The sequence below is a fragment of the Magnolia sinica genome, chromosome 11 (genome assembly GCF_029962835.1).
Source record: "Magnolia sinica isolate HGM2019 chromosome 11, MsV1, whole genome shotgun sequence".
NCBI lineage: Eukaryota > Viridiplantae > Streptophyta > Magnoliopsida > Magnoliales > Magnoliaceae > Magnolia > Magnolia sinica.
In genome coordinates, this window is record NC_080583.1 from 58,863,006 (window position 1) to 58,885,306 (window position 22,301).

The 22,301-nt window shown below is 39.5% G+C and overlaps 2 protein-coding genes across 3 annotated transcripts in view; one reads left to right on the forward strand and one right to left on the reverse strand.

The window, feature by feature from the left end:
* LOC131219198 (clp protease adapter protein ClpF, chloroplastic) overlaps positions 1-22,301 on the forward strand; it is a 48,124-nt gene that overhangs the window by 15,963 nt on the left and 9,860 nt on the right. For both annotated transcript variants that reach the window (XR_009158044.1, XM_058214208.1), the window contains exon 7: positions 18,954-19,066. Coding sequence is in view for 1 of the 2 variants with exons in the window: in XM_058214208.1 (XP_058070191.1) it covers positions 18,954-19,066 (113 nt within the window). In the remaining variant the exon portion in view is untranslated. The remainder of the gene's footprint in view (positions 1-18,953; positions 19,067-22,301) is intronic.
* LOC131219199 (uncharacterized) lies at positions 3,081-3,897 on the reverse strand. The gene is made up of 2 exons (XM_058214210.1): positions 3,639-3,897; positions 3,081-3,533 (listed from the first exon to the last, which is right to left on the reverse strand). Exons 1-2 carry the CDS (start codon positions 3,880-3,882, stop codon positions 3,346-3,348), a joined length of 432 nt encoding a protein of 143 aa, XP_058070193.1. The 5' UTR covers positions 3,883-3,897; the 3' UTR covers positions 3,081-3,345.

Consider the following 22,301-nt stretch of genomic DNA (forward strand, 5'->3'; position numbering starts at 1 on the left):
GAAAAACCTGCATATGTCCCGTAATAGACCATTACGGGGCTATTATGGTCTTTATAGGGGATGTAATGTGCTGTTAACGGCAATTACGGGTCATTTTTCCCATAATGGCTGTTATGGCCGTTACGACCCCGTAACGTGTAATGTTTGCTACTGTTACCTTTACATAACGGCTTTTACAGCCCCGTAACGGCCTTTACGGCACACCATGGACCAACCTGATTATGACTTGGATGGTGCTCCACATGGGCATTCATTGGGTGTCTTTTGTGTGTACGTGTGCCTTGCATGGGTTACCTACTAGTTTTAATAGCATACTCTATGTAGAGATGCTTTTCTCCATTTTCGTCATGAGATATGTTAGCTTTGTTATCTTTATTACCATTTTCGTCATGAGATTTGTTATTTGTAATCAGGTTGATCCAAGTCATAATTAGGAGCAACCTTTTCATGACTTGGAACGTGCTCCACATGGGCATGCATTGGATGTCTTCTGTATGTGCATGTGTGCCTTGCATGGGTTACTTACTATTTTTAATAGCATACTGTTTATAGAGATTCTTTTCTCCATTTTCGTCATGAGATTTTTTAGCTTTATTATGAAAAACATTGGATCATTAAATGGCAATACAACTGGATCAAATTTAATAATAAAATTGTAATAGAAATTGTAAGATATTTTAAATTCTTGGAAACTTGATGAAAGAAAACGTAAAATCCGGTAAACGAAGACATGGCTGAGTAAATGATTGTTATAAATAGAAATTGTAAGATATTTTAAATTCTTGGAAACTCAATGGAAGAAAACTTAAAATTTGGTAAGTCAAGGCATGGCTGAGTACATGATTGTTATAATCATGTGACAACTCTATGTACGGTGATAATGAATGCTACAGAGCATTGAGACCAATGCAACATGGAATAGTAATTCATACTATGTTACCTCAGATTCATTTTGTCCTTGAATGTTAGACCTTTTACAATCCTAGATCTATATAGCATTCTTATTTGAGCGAATTGTATGATTCATGTCTGGATTGCATCAATATGTTTCAAGTTTGAGTAATGAATAATTTTCTATGGGATTTGAGTCAAATTATAGGATCTGAATGACAAATAATAAGTTTTAGTTAGCAGGGTATTAGGATTCCTACGTACCATTTCTCCTCGCTTAATATTTGTCAATACTGTGGCATAAAAGCAATCTTCATAGGAGCTCTTATTGAAGTCCAAGCATGGGGATATATTTCCATGTATTGGGATCTATGTCTTTTGAGTAATTACAAAATACTCTTTACTGGGATCTATAAATTACCCACCATAACAAGTTGCTAGGATATATCTTGAAGTTGTTAACAAGGTTGGCAAACTCGGGACTCGCACTTGACTTGGTTGGCCCACAAAACTTGGCTCGGGCAGGTCAACATGGCGACTCAGGTGAGTCACATTTCTCCTAATTAAATAATTAAATTATACAAATATTGAAAAATAATCACAAGTCATTGATAGACGTCATGGGATGTGAGGCCGTGAAGGGGGGACCTGAGGGATACTAGTTGCATGTATCCCCTGTTACACGTAGATTGTGAAACCCAAAGCTCTATAGGGCCCACCAAGATGTCTACATGACACTTTGTCCATCGGTTTTACTAGATCATACTAAATTTTAGTATGTGAGGCCAAAAATGATGCGGATACAAAACTAAAGTAGGCCACACCACAAGAAACAATGTGGATTAAACGCCCATCATTGAAACCTTGTTGGGATCCATGATTGTCTTTAAATGCCATCCAACCCATTCATAAGGTGATTCCCACCTGGATGTAAGGAAAACACAAATGACACCTTGATCCAAAACTTTTGTGGCCTTAATAAGGTTTCAATGGTCTGCGTTCAATCCCCATTGTTTCTTGTGTTGTGGCCCACTTGAGTTTTTTGCATTTTTAGGTTCACATCCTAAAATGATCTGGGAAACTAATGGATGGAGTGGATGTCAGATGGACATCGTGGTGGGTTACATGGAAGAGGTTCCAATCAGCTTGCGTCTAGAACCCCTCCCACACCCCCCCCCCTCTTGGTAACCATTGTCCAGGTGCTATTCATATAATGATTGATACACGGGCATGTAAAAATGCCATGCGTGGCATACATTGACTGAAATTAAACTTGTGAAACCATGCCACTGCAAAAATTATATCTTTTTAGACTATCTAAACTTTAATTCATGGACATTTGTTAGTTGAAATGAGACCATTGGAGATTTTATTTTAATTGTCCAATAAATTTCACCAATTTGGAAGAGGCAAATAAGATAAAGAAATAATGCACACATGCATGGTATGCTTCAGGTGCACATATGGAGTGTATACTATCATTCCGGGTATAATGCACTGTAGGTGCTCCGAAAGCTATGTACACTAAGTCGCTAACCCTCCCCCTCAAGCTAGTACATGGATCGCAGACATGCCAAGTTGGGTGGTGATGAACTGATGATCTTTAAGGGCGTGGATGAAGAGGCTTTGGTGAACTGCTAGCTGATGTTTTGAATGAACTAAAGCTATGTAGAAACTTTGTGGCTAATTTTTTCTAAATAAAGTGGCAATCAACTTCTGTATGCTTTGTTTGTTCATGGTATATTGGATTTGATGCAATGTGTATGGTTGCTTGAATAAAGTGGCAATCAACTTCTATATGCTTTGTTCATTCATGGTATATCTTGGAGAATGGATTTGACCTAAATTAATTCATAGGCAGCATGAGCTATGGGACGATATTCAACTTTGGCAGAGGAGCGAGCAATAACTGATTGCTTCTTGCTTTTCAAAGTCACCAGATTCCCTCCCACAAACATGCAGTAATTTGTTGTAGAATATTGATTGGAGGAAGTGCTAGCCCAATCAACATTACAAAAGTTGCTGGTGTTCTTGTATCCAAGATCAATTTAAAGAAGACTAGGAGCTGCCATCAAATAATGAAGAATTCAATAGACAGCTTCAAGATGATGACGACAAGGCTTTTGCATAAATTGACTCACAATCCCAACAACATAAGAGATGTTTGGATGAGTAAAACCAGTGTTTTAAATAGCGGTAGCGTGTTGCGTAGCATTCAACCCTTCGTAGCGTGTAGCGTAAGCTACACAATACTTCTATTTTTTAATTTAAATATATATATATATATGATAAATATTAAATAGTAAAAAAAAAGAAGGAAAATATATAAATGTCACATTCTTCAAAATAAAAATCCCAAAGTTAAGAGCATTAAGTACAATACAAATGTCATATTCCTCAAAATCAACATCTCAAATTCTCAATAATTAGTCTCTAGACTCTAGTGTCTAAACTCTAAAGGTCATCTATATCTAATAGGTCATCGTCGTTGTCGTCATCCTCATTCACTTCGTCACCAGGTCTAGGCCTTTCATCATCAGCATCAGCATCTACATCTGCATGTACATCATCCACACCATGAACACTCGTTCCTATATCTCCTTCCTCTCTTACAGGAGTAAGAAATCTTCCCATGGGACCACCTACACATTTAAAATAAAAAAAGAAAAAAAAAAGAGATTCATGGGTCTTTTACTTTCTTTGTTAAAAATGTTCATGTAACTTAGTCTATAACTATAAACACTTACTTAAAGTAGTTGCCTTCCTTTTCCTTGAGGAAGGTGGGGGGCAATCTCCTTCAGAAATATTAGATGTTGATGGTGCATTGCTGTCAACTAGATCATCAGACTCCGGAATAGTTGTAATGGCATTAATATCAAAGGCCATATTTTGATCTTCGAGCCACGATGGATCAGTTGGGAGAATAGGGCCTTCTTTCTCAGCAATCCATTCATCATCTGATTCGATGTGGTCCACCAATATTGGATCCATTGCCGCCCTTCTCTTCATGCTTATTTCTCTCAATTTCATATTATACATCACATACACTAGAGAGTTGAGTTTTTGTTGCTCTAGCCGATTTCTCTTCTTTGTGTGGATCTGATCATGTGATGATCTATGTCAGTCAATTATCAAAGACTTGCTAATCTACTAAATAAAAATTAGCCAATTTAGAATATTGAATGGTACAAATGTCACCTGCTCATAAGTACTCCAATTTCTCTCACAGCCAGAAGCACTGCATGTGAGGCTTAAAACTCGTACTGCAAACTTCGTAAGCTGTGGAGTTCTATCTCCAAAGCGTTCCCACCAATCAGCTACATAAATTAGTTATAATTTATAAATTAATTAAATACTTTCACCAATTATAAAAATATAATTTACATAACAATGAAAATATTAAAATATAAAATTATAAATTACCTGGGGAACGCTTTGTCATGGGTTCGAGTGCAAGGCGAGAGCCAAAATCCCCTCTTCTCTTGTCATATTCATCCTACTGAATATCAGCATCAGCATGCTCTTCACGGGGGATCATCCTATCCATGCACTCAAAAAACCCCCTTTTTATATCAGGGTGTGTAGAGAACTTATCTAAGTACCGTATTTGAGGATTCAGATAGTACCCGGCTGCATGTAGAGGACGATGAAGCTGAGGAGTCCATCTTTCATCTATTTTGTTCCAAATTGGAACATATCTCTTTTTTACATCATTGCAATTAAATGCAATTTTCTCCTTCGCTGAGTCCATCAATTCATAAATGAACCCCATTGCTGGCCTCTCTTCCGAATCTACTTCTCTTAAAACGCTTACCAATGGCATGGTGCTCTTAACACATAAGGCAACATGAGGCCAAAACTTCGAATCAAACATTGTAATAGCCCGTACCGTTATTCCTTCAGGTTTTTTAGCCCAAGAACATGAGCACCATTGTTCCGATGCAAACATGGCTATAAGACCATTCTTTTGCTTGTAAATACTTCTAAGGGTGAGGTATGATGTTGCAAAGCGTGTTACTGCCGGCCGTAGAAGCTCATGGTTATTCGTGAAGCTTCTCATCATGCTCAATACAATTCCATGCCCATAAATAAACTTCGTCACTGTCCTTGCCTTTTCAAGCGTTTCAGAATATATTTTCATTTTTCTAATATCCTCCAACATCAGATCTATGCAATGTGCAGCACACGGAGTCCAATATATCCTTTTCCTCTTATCCATCAACTTCTTCCCAGCACTCACATAGCTTGAATGGTTATCCGTGATTACCTGGACCACATTTTCTTCCCCAATTTCTTCCACAATTTCATCAAGATATTCGAATAACAAATTCCCATCTTGTATTGAATCCGAAGCATCAATAGACTTGTAAAACATTGTTCCGATCGGAGAATTAATCAAAAAATTAATGATGCTTCTATTCTTTCCATCCGTCCAACCATCAGACATAATTGAACATCCATAAGTTTTCCAGGAAGCTTTGTATGCTTTCATTAAACTATCAGTATTAGCAACCTCCTCTTTTAGTATCCATGTTCTCATCTCATGCATGGATGGTGGCTTCAATCCCGGTCCAAACTTGCCAATAGCCTCACACATTGCTGAAAAGTATGGGCTATTACACAGGTTGAATGACAAAGCCTTCCCAAAAAAAAAATCTTCCAATCACCCTGCATACTTCTTTTCTTTCTTCCTTCTTCCACCTTGAATTCAATGTGGATTGATGTTGCTCACTGCTAACAAATTGATCCATAGGACCCCTTGCTCTTGCCATTGGTTGATTATCAGAAGATCCACTACCAAGTTGGCTGCCAATGAAAGCATCATTACCCACACTAGCGCTATCACTTGCAGAGCCAGAACCAGAAAGATATGTCGATCCCCCTCTCCCAATATCTCGAAACACCTCATTTCTTTTATTTTTTCCATCATGATATTCCTTTAAAGCCTTTCTACACTCCTCCTTGGCTTCTTCCGTCACTTTTGGGCATAGCTTTATCCCATTGTGGGTTCCGGCCAAATGATGCTTTAGGCGAGTCACGCCTCCCATACATCTGACCGCAAAATTTGCATAGTACATAATTTCTATGAGATTGTCCAAGTGGATTATCGGCCACATATTTCCATGCAAAATCTCTCTCTCTCTCTCTCTCTCTTTTTCTTCAAACATTCTTCTCTCTTTAGTTCACTACTTGAAAAAAAAAAAAAAAAAAACCACATCACAGATAAATCAGTGAATCACAAAAATAAACATACGCACACCACTTACACTCATACGCACACCACAGTGGGCCTACCATAGAAAATAATGCAAATCCATCCCTTCACGCACCTCAGTAGGCCCCACGTGGGCCACACAATAGAAAATAATGCACATCCCACCCCTTCACGCACCTCAGTGGGCCCCACGTGTGCCACACCATAGAAAATAATGCACTTCCCACCCCTTCACGCACCTCAGTGGGGCCCACGTGGGCCATACCACAGAAAAAAAGTATAAAGAATAAAAAACCGACGGTAACCGGCATTTTAAAAGGGAAAAAATGAGGAAAAATTGAAAATACCAAGTTATTTTCATTGTACATCGAAAAAATTCAAAAAAAAAAGGAACGAGCGAACCTATTTTTGTCTCAAGATGAGATTGAATCAGTGAAAACTGTAAATGTTGAAGCTCCACAGCGATCGGTTTGTGTTTGGATGGCCTCTCTGAGACGATTTTGGGTCTCCAAATGGATCGGAAGGGAGAGCAGCAGCGTCGGATGACCTCTCTAAGACGATTTTAGGTCTCCAAATGGATCGGAAGGGAGAGCAGCAGCGTCGGATGGCCTCTTTGAGATGATTTTGGGTCTCCAAATGGATCGGAAGGGAGAGCAGCAACGTCGAATGGCTTCTCTGAGACGATTTTAGGTCTCCAAATGGATCAGAAGGGAGAGCAGCAGCGTCGGATGGCCTCTTTGAGATGATTTTGGGTCTCCAAATGGATCGGAAGGGAGAGCAGCTGCGTCGGCTGCTGCGGTTTGGGATCCGAAACCCTAAACAGGTAGCGTACGCTACCTGCGCTACACGCTACATATCTGTAGCATGCGCTACAGGGGAAAAACGCTATTTCCAGTGCTACATAGCGAAATCGCTACGCTACGCTACGTAGCGTACGCTACCGCTACGCTACGAACGCTATTTGATACACTGAGTAAAACTAAGAGAATTAAACGTCCTACTAGTCGATGGTTCATGCTCAGGTTATCAATCTCGTTGGGTTGGTGCTGGTGAAACTTATGATTTACTTTTAGTAGGTACAACTAGACGAGCACCAGGTAAGCTAGCTTAAGAAAGAAGATTTAGCACATACTTGTGTTGGGATAAAAAGATTATGTGCTTTGATTGAGAAACCTCAATTACTAGAAAGCATTTCAGCGGCTTAAATCCTTCATCGCAAATGACAACGCCAAGAACTTCTTAACTTTTGTTTTTGTGCTAGATAAAATAATATCATCAACACAAACAATGGGAATTGTTGCGTTACTGTCTCTTTCTTTTTACAAACACAAAATGATCAAATCACATCTTTTGAAACCGATTTTGGAGATCGTGTTTCCAAGTTTTCCAAACTAAGCACGAGGATACTATTTGAGCCTATACAAAGATTTTTGAAGGCTACAAACTTTGCCGGTCACCCCCTTAGGCCTGAAGCCAAGAGGAAGAGAGAGATTCATGAAGATCACCATGAAGGAATGAGTTTTTACATCAAGTTAATGCAAAGGCCAATTATGATGAGCTACAATAGATAAGAGAATATGGATAGAGTTGAACTTTGCTACAAGAGTGAAGGTCTCTTCATAATCCTCTCCACATTTTTGTGTGAATTCCATGGCAATGAGGCATGGCTTATATTTGTCAATGGGTCTATTAGCTTTGTATTTGATGTTAAATACCTGTTTGCACCCAACAACGTGTTTTCTAGGAGGGTGAGTGACTAACTCCCAAGTTTTCTATTTGTCAAGAGTAGACATCTCTTCTACCATGGCTGCTTTCCATTTAGGGTTACCGACTCACCCGAGGAATCTACAATCTTAGTGGGGACAAATAAGAAGATAGAGATGAAATGTATGACTGATAAGAAGCAGATAAGGAGAGTTGTATGAAACATAGTGACCAATGGGATGATGAGTACAAAGAGCTAATGTCCAAGTGTTTTTGTCCCATAGTTGAAGAATGATGGTGCTTGGGTGGAGTAGGATTTTTCTTCTGTCTATAATAGAACTTTAGTTCTTTGGTTAGAGTTGGCTCTAAAACCTCTTCAATGCAAGAACTATCTATGATTAGAAGAGGGAGAGGGGCAGGAGGTGTTTGTGCATTGCCTCGTGAATTAAAATAAGGTACATTTTCAAAGAATGTAACAACATCCTTTGAAACATATATATTTTTTGTTTTTTCATAATCACAAAACAGTAACATTTATACTGAATTATTTGTGGTCACAACCGCATCACTTCCTTCGTACTTTTGTAGCTTCATGAACTTACTCATATCACTAGTCATGTGATGTGAGCACCCCGAATCGACTATCCAATCTGTGTTATAGTCGATCTTCTCCTTCTTCGATGTAAACGCCAGACACGGGTCAATTTCTTCTTGACTGGAGGAACCACTTTCGAAGATCGACATCAAGGCAACGTGCTTTGTGTCCTTAACAGAAGAAATCCTTGTGAATGAGGCATCTACATTCCAGTCCTCGTCATTTTCTTCTCTATCTTTCTCGTATGAGAATATGTATGCTGTATAACTCATTTCCCTGGGAATGTAGTTCAATCGGTCAAAGCACCACCCTATCAAGGCGGAAGCTGCGGGTTCGAGCCCCATCAGTCCCGACGTAAAATCCGATGAATCCATCAATTCATCTCTCCCTTTTTTGTGAAGGGGGGGCAAGGGGCATAATTGAATTCTCAGTGGTGGACCTTATTTCTTTCGTTTTTCGTTTCGCATTTCTCATCGGACAAAGACGATAATTTCAATTACCTCAGCTAGTACCAATTGATGGGAGAGAGACATGTAGATTGAATTGATCAGTGGTATCACCATATTTAGGATTCCAAGAGAGACTGTACTGGTTTGGCTTTTTCGATTGTTCCTGATCAATGGAATGAAATAGAGTACCCACATGTTTTCTGGGAAGACATACACAAATTGTATTCGTTTATTGTACGATACACAATTAACTTAATATAGAATATAGTTACCCCGACAGCGACAGAGTACTTTTCAGATGAAACCTACCCCCTTTTCTAACTCCGATTTTGCTCAATTACGAATTGAAAACAATTTATCTATCTCATTTGAATTGCATACTTTCTTTTTGATGTATGTGTCTCAGTCCTCAATCCAAGGAAAGAGGATACTAATATAATAAAAGATCAAACAAAGATCCGCCTCTCTTGTCTTATTCTAGGGAGGGAAGGAATGAATAGATTTTTTTTCTTCCTATTTTACCCCATCGAAGAAAGAACAAAATCAATAAATAAAATAGTGAATTTATCGGAATATTTGATCTTTAAAATTTAAGAAAAAAAAAAAACCGGGACCCATTTTTATCACACTTCTCCGTCTCCCAAGAAGATTAGATCATCACAAAAACTTCACTTAGAACTTAACTCATTCCTTTTTCCATTTCACTCCTACTATTTGGGTCTGTGACCAATGGAACACCGGTTAGATAATACCTCATCAGATGATTGTATAAGGAAGATGGTAGGTTATAGAAAAGAAAGAGTGGAAACTATGGGAGCTGGCCATGCCCGAAGTCGATACCTTAACTGCAAGGAGGGGGATGCTGAATGCAGGGCTAGTGACTGGAGTGAAGTCGTGACAAGGTAGCCGCACTGGAAGGTGTGGTTGGATCACCTCCTTTTCAGGGAGAGCTAATGCTTGTTGGGTATTTTGGTTTGACACTACTTCACACCGAAAAAGAAGCGAGCTACGTCTGAGCTGAGCTTGGAGATGGAAGTCCTCTTTCGTTTCTCGACGGTGAAGAGATCCTACTACTGCTCATTCCAGCGGACGGACCGCTCCCCTTAGCTTTTGAGAATCGCATACTTCTTTTTCTCACCAGAATGCATGTGAAAATCAACAGAACGGCCAGTGGGTGATTCTGGTTCTATCTCCGCTTGATCCTAGTTTCAATTCCCCTTTCTTTAGGAGGTGAGGTTCTGGTCAGAGGCATGGGGCGGAGCGCTTCGTTGTTCACCTCTAGTTTCTAGCACAAGTCTATTAGAAGTGGTTTCGGTTTTGTTTTAGTATGGTCCTCCGGAGATTCTTTCTGCAAGTCCTATTCGCTTGGACTCACAATCTTTTGCAAAGTGTTCGAACTTATTGCATTTGAAACACCGTGTGCGGTTTTGTCTGTCACCAAACTTCTGGTGTGAACGGCCCGGGCGCCGCTTGTCAAACACCATCTTAGGTCATCATTTCAGTGATCGGGCGGATCATTTATCATAAAGAGGATGAGCTTCAAGAGAATGATTCAGAGTTCTTGCAGAGTGGAACCATGCAGTACCAAACACGAGATAGATCTTTCAAAGAACAAGGCTTTTTTTGAATAAGCCAATTCGTTTGGGACCCTGCAGATCCATTCTTTTTCCTATTCAGAGATCAACCCTTTGTCTCTGTGTTTTCACGTCGAGAATTCTTTGCAGATGAAGAGATGTCAAATGGGCTTATTACTTCCCAAACAAATCCTCCCACATGTATAAATGTTGGTTCATCAAGAATACACAAGAAACACGCTTGGAATTGTTGATTCATCACCAGAGATGGCCTACAACCAATAGTTTATTATCTAATGGATCTTTTCGTTCTAATACTCCATCCGAGAGTTATCAGTATTTGTCAAATCTGTTCCTATCTAACGGAACGCTAGGCCAATGACATCTAAACCCCACATTGCTAAAGGCCAAGGGGCGGCTGTGGCATGGAGGACCAATGTTGGTGTGTGGATCAAGTCCCCATGAATTTGACACCTATGGCAACGACGGACATGACTTTAGAGTAGTAGTTGGCTAGGGTCCGGGAAGGAGGAAAAAACATTCTTTTCTTGGTGCCTATCCATATTGCTATTGACATGCCTGCCACAAACTCTAGCGTGCACCTCATGCATCACTTGCTGGACTTCTGCCCTTACATGATAGGGTAGGCAGTGCAACAAAACGTGGTTGAATGATCTTTTATAGAGCTTTTCCCCACATAGCACATAGCGGGTGGCCAATTTTCGAACAATCTGACAGTCCCTAGCTGTCACAAACTCTGGAAACAATGGGGAAATTCATTTTCAATGTCCTCAATATATTGATTTTGGCGGGCATGCATCACGAACTCTCTTCTTCAACCCACAAGACTTCTTCGGGTTCATTCTACGATGTTGATCCTTCCGATGTTGGGCATTTCAACCCCCCGAAGGGGCTTATCCCTATATTTCGAAAATGGGTTTGATCCTCCCCCTGCTTGAAGATCAGACTATGTTATGTCACGAATGCCATAGGAGGGTCACTTGGGTTGAGCTGAGCCTAGCACCTGACCGGATGAACTTCCATTGTTGAGCGTAAATCTCTTCCGCAGAAAGGGGTCAACAAATGAATCGGAAAGGTTGAACCCATTCCCCTTTTGATATGGATGGAAACTTGTCAATGTAACCAACCACAAACAAAGCTCCTTCTGTTAGGGGCTCTCCCCTATCACTCGAAATTCATTGGGAGGGAAGGAACCCTTTCTTTACATACTATTTTGCCTATCGACCCGAATGAATCAGTTGATCCACATTATATAGAAAGATAACTCATGCAGAAGCGTAGGAAACGAACGGAGTGCGGATGCGCGAAGTGAGAACTAATAATGCACGTTGGGAATTTGGACCCCTCGGTGTGGGACCAACCAAATGGAAGAAGGCGAGAGGGATTGCCCCGAAGCAATAGTTTGTATTTCTCATTTGTTTCTATTACGATCGAGAGTGGTTTTCCCTTTTGGGGAAAGGTTGGTTTCTCTCTTCTATGTGCCCCCCCCCAATCATATCCGGGCATTGCCCTCTATTCACATCCGATGGGGGAAGACCAAAGTGGTGATGATGAATCTGGTATTTCTTCCTCTTCGAGCCAGGGCCCATCTGAGGAGGATGAGGGTGAAGGTGAGGGCGATTCCTTTGAGCCAAAGCCGATTCCCGATCAGGGAGCTAGTAATCACCGATATGCTCATATTGGTGACGTTATTGTTGTTGTAATCAAAGAAGCAGTGCCCGATATGCCTCTTGAAAGATCAGAAGTGATCAGAGCTGTAATTGTACGTACATGTACAAAACTCAGACGTGACAACGATATGATAATACGATATGATGACAATGCAGCGGTTGTCATTGATCAAGAAGGAAATAAAAAAGGTACTCGAGTTTTTTGAGTGGGAATTGAGATAGTTAAATTTCACTAAAAGAGTCTCATTAACTCTTGAGGTATTATAAATACTAGTAGATGAGACCATGATATGATATAATAGGGTATCTGAAATAGGTCAATTAGTAGATTGATTGTGTTTCATGCATATACTTATAATAATTCATAAATAAATAATAATAAATAAACAATTTTATTTATAAAAAGAATAATAAAAGAGTTTGCAAAAGTAAATCCAATTTTGTTATTTGGATTGAGGAAAGGATATGAACCGAATGAAAATAGAAAAGATTCTATAATTAATGATAAGATTAACCATGAATCGATCATTCGAATTAGATCTGTGGATTGGACAAATTATTCACTGACAGAAAAAAAATGAAGGATCTGGTTGATAGGACAACCACAATCTGAAATAAAATAGAAAGGATTACAAAAGACGAGAAAAATATTTCTAATTCCAAATATGAAGATTAGTCCTAACGAGACAGTTTGTGATGATAAAAGATCGGAATCACAGAAACATATTTGGCATATATCAAAAAGAGGAGGTGCCCGATTAATACGTAAATGGCACTATTTTATGAAATCTTTCATTGAAAGAATATACATGGATATCTTTCTATGTAAAATTAATATTCCCAGAATAAATGCACAACTTTTCCTTGAATTTGAATCAACAAAAAAAAAAAAAAAATTATCGACAAAGACATTTACAATGATGAAAGAAATAAAGAAGGAATTGATGAAACAAATCAAAATGCAATTCACTTTATTTCGACTATCAAAAAGTCGCTTTCTAATATTAGTAATAAGAAATCACAGATTTATTGTGACTTATCTTCCTTGTCCCAAGCATATGTATTTTACAATTTATCACAAATCCAAGTTGTTAATAAGTATTACTTGAGATATGTACTTCAATATCGGGCCCTAACGGGGGCCAGCCGTTGCTTGCTCTTGCTGGCTTTTCAGCTATAGACGTTGCTTGCTGGGGCCTTTAAGAGACAGGGGAGGAGTGGCTTAAGGAGCTACCTTTCGGACTAGCTGCCTTACTCGGTTTGCGAGCCCTTCCCTTCCAGGCTTCTGAGTTATAGCTTTGAACTCCTTATCCGAAAAGAGAGCAATGAAGGAAGCAAAAGCCCCTATCATACAGGCGACCAACCCGTCGATCCTAACCCTCTCCAGCAAAGACGAAAGAAGAAGAGGAAATGCCGCTTAAAAGGAGAAATGCTACCAGAAGAAGAGGAAGTCAGACTTTTTGAAAGTCCAAATACCTTGAGAATGCACATTTTATTGATTGTGGTCTATACCTTGTTTGAGACAATCCAAGAATATAGACAAAGTAGGTACACCCAAACACTTTTGGTGGGAGAGAAAATAGAGGCACATGGGGTTGCAGGACTTATATTGGGTATTCGCCTTGTAGAACATTAGTAGGAGCTCAATTAATTATATAATTGGCAAGGAGGACGGCTTCATCCCATTATGCTTTTGGTACTGACATGCCAAGCAATAAAACACCGAGTAACCTCCAGTGAATGTCAATTTTTACATTCAGCCATGCTGTTTTGTTGTCGTATATATGAGCAAGAGATTTGAAATTCGATTACATGGTTTACGAAGTACTTCTGCAAATCATGGTGTAAGTATTCTCGAGCATTATTAGATCAAAAATTTTGATTTTAGCATCATATTAAGTGGAAACCATTTTATGAAACATTTTTGTAATCAATGGAACTTCTTCACGTGAGTAATCATTAATGAATGATAACAAATGTTTAAAACCAAATAAGGGGAAAAGTGGAATAGGTCTTTGCATGTCAAAATGAATAAGTTGAAATGGACACAACGCCTTTGTATTACTAGGAGGAAAAGTGGTCCTACAATTTTTAGATAATTGATATGTTTCACATTGTAAATTGTTTCTTTTATTGAAAATTTTCAGGAAATAGGATACACAAAGATTGTAACAATAAATGACCTAAATGAATTTGTTAGAGAGTCACATTTTTTTATTCTCTACATCAAACATAGAAACATAAGCAAAACTTGGTCATTCTTGATTAAGAAGATAAAGCCTTCGATCTTCATGACTACCACCATTCGTCTTCTTTGTTGCCAGATCTTGGATGACACAATGTGATGGGTAAAAAATAATGCAACAATTCAATTGTTTGGTTAGATGTTGACAGAAAGTAAGTTACATGAAAAAGAGAACATAAACTATAAAGGAGATGGACAATGAATCAGAAAGGTGGTAGGTTCCCTTTCCCGTAGCTTTAGAAAGTTAGCCATCCAATAATACGATATTACTAGAAATAGGAAAGTAGGAAATATTACCATTGGTCGTACCAGTCATGTGGTCAAATGTCCTTGAATCAATGTTCCAAGACATCTGAGAATCATGATTGGAAGATGTAGATGTACCTGATTGCCTTCTTTGGTGGCAGGAAGAGAGGCATGAACACAACCACTTGTTGTTGTAGATCATTAATAACTTTATTCCTCTGGTTATCGTTAACATTGGTAAAAGACGCTCCTTCAATAGTGCTCACATTAACGTAAGCCTTTGATCGAAGTTCTTTTTTGTTTTTTTTACGGAGATTAGGATGTATCCAACAACATTCTTTTGTATGTCATCTTTTGCCATAGTAAGTGCATCGGAGCTTATCTTTGTCAACATTTCCTCATCCCATTTTGTGTCCTTTAATGAATTTAGAGTCTGCCACTAAGGCTGCTTGTTCCGGAAGGACATACTGAGGAATATTGCGTCATCTACCTTCATCACGTATGTAATTATTTATAGATTCTAAGGAAGGTAAAGACTCTTCAAAGAATGTGTATTCGTTGAGGTTCCAAATTCGAATGGAGGCCAGTAAGAAACTTGAAGATTCGAAGTTGCCTCATTTGGTTTTTCTAATCTTCTGTCTAAAATAGTTGTTGGACTTCTAGCTCCTATATATATAGTACTCTTCTACCATTCCATCGCTCTGTTGGAGATTATTGATCTTGGTGTGAAGTTGATAGAGATGGGCTAAGTCTTCTTGTTTGGAGTACATCTTGGTTACTTTATCCCTGATATCTTTGGCTTTTTGTAATAGATAGAGACCTAGACTAATTTTGGGTTGCATGGAATTAAGTAACCAAGACATAATTGGTCAAATTTCAGTCTCTGATTCATCATAAGTGGGATCATTAGGTTTGGGCTGCTTTCTTCCTGTTATATATCCCAACCATTTCCAAGGACCAATGTACATTCAGGCTGCTAGGGACCATTCCAGATAATTTGTGCCATCTGGTTTTACAGCAGTACTTGCAAGACTAGACTATAAATTTGTCTGGATAGAGTCTGGGTGGTTTTATTTTCCCCCATTGTAAAAAATAAAAAAAATAAAAAATAAAAAATGAAAATGATGCCTTAGAAATGACCGAAGGTCCTTGTAAAAGCGAAAAACTATTATCATTGAGTTGGAGAATGAGTTGTGGCGCAAATCTAGAGATGGAAGAGGTACCTCACGATTGCAGAGGGTCTTTCGACACTTGTCAGGGCTTGAGGAAAGATTTCCAATGATCGTCGGTGGGCAAAAATAGGATTCTAGCGCCTGTCAACGGCGTAATGGCTGAATTTGGTAATTGGAGGTATCTCCAGTGGCTATTAGAGACTCAAAAGCAAATCCAGTAGCAACTGGAGGTCTCCACATCAAATTCGACAATCCTGGAGGCTCCCAGGCTTAAACCTGGTGACAAGAACTTCATAGAATATGAGAGAGAGAGAGAGAGAGAGAGAGAGAGAGAGAGAGAGAGAGAGAGAGAGAATGTCGGGCATGCGAGGGAAGAGGAAATTCAACAATGTTGGAGAAATCCGGTGCCAGAAAGGTTGCCAGAACTTTATTTTGGTACTGCGGAGCTCTTAGGGGTGCTGGAACATGGATTTAGTGCCAGATCTTGGATGTAGTTGCAGAAAACATTGTCCGATTCTAGATTTGCTGGTGGGCTTTGCCTTCCCAGGTTCTCTCTGTTGTCGACTCCACTTCTAGAAGAAAGTACTAATGTGGAAGACATTCCTGGGAGTTTTTACAGGTCTACCTCTATTAGATCTATAAGATGATTATGGATAAAATATATCTTCCTTTCATCGTCTTTACAAATTTAAGGAATGAAACAGAAGAGAGTCGACTCTCAACATAATGTAGAGAGAAGAAAAGGGAAAAGGGATGTGGAGAGAGAACGGGGAAAATGGATTAGTTATGCTCTGATACCATGTAAAGTAAGAGAAATGAAAGAAACGTAAAGAAGAAAGGAGGAGACTTTGAGAAGATTTTGAGAGGATACATTCCCCTATCTTCGTACTTTATTTATAATGATGATTGAGTTTACCAGAGAAAAGAATACAAGGCTTCTTAGATAATCACAAGTATTCCCTAGATCATGGTTATGATAAACCACATCCGAGATGACACAGACATGTATGATACTCTGCAGGTGCATATATGGAGTGTAGACTATTATTCCTGGTATGGTGCATGGTAGGTGCACCCAAAGCTGTGCACTAACAATGCCCATAATTTTGAAGGTTTCATTTGAATTACTTAAATTCCATTTATGCACAACTTTCAAGTGCTTGTGTATCATCTAACGATCACGATATTATATATATATATATATCATGCTCTCAAAGGGAAACTAATCTCGATTCTATCATTTTCTCACACCCCTAATCTTTCGCCACATGTAAAATCCAATGGCTACTCATAAAACCCACTCAAATCTCTCATGACTTACCCAGATTTTGTCTCTACACCAAGTCACTCAAAAACTCCATCAAACTCAGCTTAGTGATGCTTGACTTAACCTCTCAAGTCTACGCCTGTTTCGACTCTGTAGCGCTTAAAAAAGGGTTGACTTGGGAGAGTTCCGAGTGGACTTGATGGGTTGGTCAACCTTGGTTGTTAATTAGAAGAGTGGGTGATGAGGACATCACTTCATGTACACCTTTGAGTATGTCTCAGAGGAGGAGGCAGGTCGCACCGATTTCCCTGTGGTTAGGCGAGTACCCGTGATCGTGCTGAAGACCCCATGTGCATGTGTGAGCATTTGGAAGACCCCACACTGGGAAGATGCACATGGGCTGCTTTACGGAGTGATCCAGACCGTTGGATTGGAGGGACGTGACGATCGGGCCGTTGGATCACATGATCGGACCATTTGATCGTGGATCATCCACACTAGTTTTTCATAGACTTTATCAGCTTATTGGATGCAGTTTTGTTTATGTTATGTTTGGACGCTATTATAAGTGTTTTTAGTTGATTTTATTTAGACTAGGGCTATTTTCGCTAAAATTCACAAAACAGGGTGGTTATTGTAATTATTGAAATTTCCTGGAGCTATAAAAGATGGGGGGCCATGTGACTCTCTCCCTCATTGGATTTTGTGAAAAGAAAAAAAAAAAAAAAAACAAGCTTTGCCCCTTTTCTTATTATTCTTCCATGTTCATGGGATTTGAAGAAACTTCCATGTGATTTGGAAGGGAGATTGGTGTGAGGCTAATCTTCATCAACGGAGGTGTGAGGTCTCCATCTATCCCCACATCATCATCCATTTTCCCTCCATTAAAGTATTTTCTTTAAAGTTCTTCGATTCTCCCATCCCAAATTTTCATCTTCTCCTAAACCTAACTTTCCCATATCCATTACTAATCCAAACCTTAAAGGACTTAAACGCTCCCAACGTAGCCACATGTGTGACCGTACGACCACACGTGTGAACCCCTCGGGTTGGCCGTATGGCCACACCTTATCCTTCTTGGTTTCCCATCACCCTTAGATCAAAACCCTTTTCTTCCATTCCCAAAACCCTAACCCTAAATCTAAAATTCCTAACTTGTCCCATTCTTCAGTTCACCCAAAATCCTTACACCCCTTCTATTCAAAACCCTAATTCCCACATCCTAACCTATAAACCCTTTAATCCCTTCACCCAATTTGATTCCACAAACCCCAATTTCCCTTATCCTAATTTTACCCCAGGTTGTATTAGGTCTTCTACTTTGAAATAGACTATACCCTATGCTAATTGGATGTCCCTACATCCATTAGATTCTAGTTTCCTTTTATTTAATGATCTTGTGTGACGATGTTGGTAACCTAGGCTAGGATTATGCATGGTGTTCTTTTGATTTTCATGGTATCTGTGATGATTGTGGCAAGGTGTCTATTTTTTTGTTAATTATCTTAATTTTGCTACTTGATCTCACATGATATTTGGTTCATGCATCGGTCTTACATTAGTGAGTAGGAGTTGTCCGTGGCATCCTAGCAAAAGCAGTTTCGTATTTTCTTCTTCTTCTTCTTTTTCGTTTTTTAAATTGTTTTTATTTTTATTTTTATTTTTATTTTTAAGAATTCAGTTTGATTTCAACTTTTCAAGTTTTGATTCTCCATGCGAGTTTAGGTCATGCATACACATATTTGCAGATCATATCTCTGATTACATTATTGGTTGCTGCCACTGCTGCTGCCGCAGCTGCCTTCATTGTTGTTATGGTTTCTTTGGGGTTAATGTTTTTGTCGTTGCTTTTGCTGTCATTGTCATTGTTGTTGAAGGCTCATGACCCCTTGGCTTTGCTTTAGGTTATCGAGCTGTGATTTGTGGAATGGATCCTGTATGCTGTGAGTCAAGTTCATGGATGGAGAATGCAAATGTTGAAAAGCTGCTTCGAGGGCCCAATCAACCATTTTATCAGGTGATCTTTATTGATGGCAAGCAACTGAGATGTTATGGCAGACTGAATATATGTATTCTTTATTGTTGGACAAAAGTTTTAAGTTGCAATATCTAATATGTGGCTTGTTTCATGTGAAAAAGTCAGTTTTCTTTGTTAAACATGCTCATCTTGGACTGATTTTGAAGATAGTGACTGCAATCAAGAAATATCTTAAGAAGTTAACAATTGTATATATGATTACCATCAAAGTCCATAACTTCAATATTTTAGTGGGTTTTTCCATGTGAATAGGAGTGGTCGAGGGACATTCATGTGTGGGACTCTCTCTACCTTTTAGTTAGCTCTGATACATTTCATGACATCTCTCTCTCTCTCTCTCTCTCTCTCTCTCTCTCTCTCTCTCTCATTGGATGCATTGAAGAGTTGATTTCGAGTGACCCTCATCACTCTCCCCTTGGCAAGAGAATGGGCAACCTCATTCATCATCACCGGGACATTAGTGAAAACAACCCTTTTATAACCTAAAATGGATTTGGGTATGGAAACAGAAGCTTATCTTTATGGACCATTCTCATCCCTTGAAACCCAAGAGATGGCGTTGAGTGTGTCTCCTTCGAGGACCAAATTTCCTTGGAAAGAGGCTGCAACAATGAAACCCTTCTCTTAGGGCCACAATCTCTACCTCATTCAAACGAACTTTGCTGCAAGGACTGGAAAAAGGCCATTAGGATTTCTCATTTGTCATTTCTCAACACGCTACTTACATTGGATGGACCAAGGTTCTCGTGAGAGCAAACTATTAAAATTAGGCTTCAAGTACCCTTTGTTACGCGCCGGGGGGGGGGAGCCCTACTTGAACAAGAGCAGGTATGAGGGTGCCATTGATCGCTTACACAGATTGTCAACTGCTGCAAATCCAATTGCACAGCATCCCACACGTGTGCAGGAGAAGAGGGCAAAATTTTCTTTTGAGTAGCCTTATATGAGTGATTCTATTTTCTTGGATTTAGATTATTGGATCTCTTTCCTTATTTGCTTTCTCTACTATTTTAGAAAGCTCATATATATTTGGATCTTTATTATTTTGGGGAAGTTTAGATGTGTAAAAAACTATAAATATGGCTTCATAGCCATATGTAGAGGGCATGGAATGATATTTTGAAATAGAAATAACTGATTTTCTCTTAGACGTGTTGATGAGGGGGTTTTGGTGATCTATAGTTGTAGACTAGAGGGCTGTTGATCTTGCTTACACTCTTGTGTCTCCTTCTATTTGCTTTGGCAAATATTCCTACACACCTAATTGTGAATTTGATTAATCAATCTGATACATAGATCTCTATTTTGCACTTTGTTTCTGTTCTTTTCCACTCAAACTATGTTGGGTGAAGGTTTCTTCTCTCTCCTTAGCATCTTCCTCTAATCCCGCTAAAAATTTGCTTTATTTATTCCCCGGAACGCGGGCCTTATCATCTTCCACTCTATTATGACACGGTTCTTGTTTTAATAGATTCCATTGAAACCTTCTTATCTTAAAAAATTGTGGTATTCCTTTCTTTCCATTAACTCCCAAAAAATTGCACGGGTGATGCAGGACAATTAACCACTTGCTCTAAAAGCTCGAACTGTTAGAGCATGGAGAATTAATCCCTTTATCTCAGTGCCCAAGCCCCACATCTCATGGGTTAGGATCTCGGCCGAATCCCCCTCATGGGCCCCAAATCACATGGGTACTACCTCACATGGGCCGCCTACCTCGAGTGTGTCCCTGCATCCCATAGGTTACCCCACTCGAGCCCGGTGTGAAATGCGCATTAATCACCCCCCGGTGAGGAATCTCGAACACGAGACCTTCCCTGTGGGCCCTGCCCACCCCAAGTGTGCCTCTGCATCCCACAGGCGACCCTACTCGAGCCCAGTGTGAAAATGCCCCTACATTAATCACCCCCAGTGAGGAGTCTCGAATACGAGACCTCTCGCTCTGGTACCAATTTGATGCAAGACAATTAACCACTTGCTCTAAAAGCTCGAACTGTTAGAGCATAGAGAATTAATCCCTTTATCTCATAGCCCAAGCCCCACATCTCATGGGTTAGGACCTCCGCCGAACCCCCCTCATGAGCCCCAAATCACATGGGTACCACCTCACACGGGCTGCCCACCTCGAGTGTGTCCCCGCATCCCACAAGCTACCCCACTCGAGTCCGGTGTGAAATGCGCATTAATCACCCCCGGTAAGGAGTCTTGAACACGAGATCTCCCCCGTGGGCTCCTCCCACCCTAAGTGTGCCCCTGCATCCTACAGGCGACCCCACTCGAGCCCGGTGTGAAAATGCCCTTGCATTAATGGGGCACCATTTCCACGTAACCTCGTCCCTCGAAAGAAAAGGTTGGGGGTGACCAACCTTTTTTGAGGTCCCCCACCAAACTATTAATCCACAAAGATACCTAGAAAAGGTGGACAGCATGATAACATAAAATTTTTCCAGCTCGAAATGTATGAAATAATTTTCTTTTCTTTTCTTTTCTTTTTTGTAGGGCACATTGGAAGGATTTTTTTCTTTCTTTGTTTACTAATAGGGAATTTTACCCCAAAATTCATCAGAAATTAGAAACTTACCAAATAATGCATCGAGAACTTGAAAGTTCCAGCCAATGCTTCTCGAGGTGCATGTGCAACGCTTGTTTTTGTTTTGTTTTTTGTTTTTAATTTGCTTTAAAAAAGCAGCTAATGTAGAATTGAGAGGCCCAACTGACATCCAACCTGTCCAACAGATGCACCACACTATGATTATCAACAAGCCAAAAATCTGGTGGATCCAATCATAAGGTGGGCCAAACCATAAAAATAATATACACCACTCGAAAACATCTAAATTCATGTGTAGCACTTCTAATGATTCGATCAGCCAGATTTTTATCGTGTGATTACCACAATTCTCGACTTCACTAATTAAAGAAAACGAATAAACCAAGGCATTTTGGCAATATATTCCCTTGAAAAGCATCTCTATAGAAGTTCGATTCAGCCATAAATAATTTGACAAATGCTAATTCCTTAGGAATTTTGTGGTAAAAATCCTTACTAACATTTTCAGTGCAATATCAAAAAAATGCTAGCTTACACTTTGTATGCTACCATTTTTCCTATAGCTTGCTGAACATAATATCGCATAGAGAAGTATCTCATTGGTGTTACACTAGGATTGGAGATTCCATTGTAGGAAAAATAGGTGATTGTCAAATAGGTTTT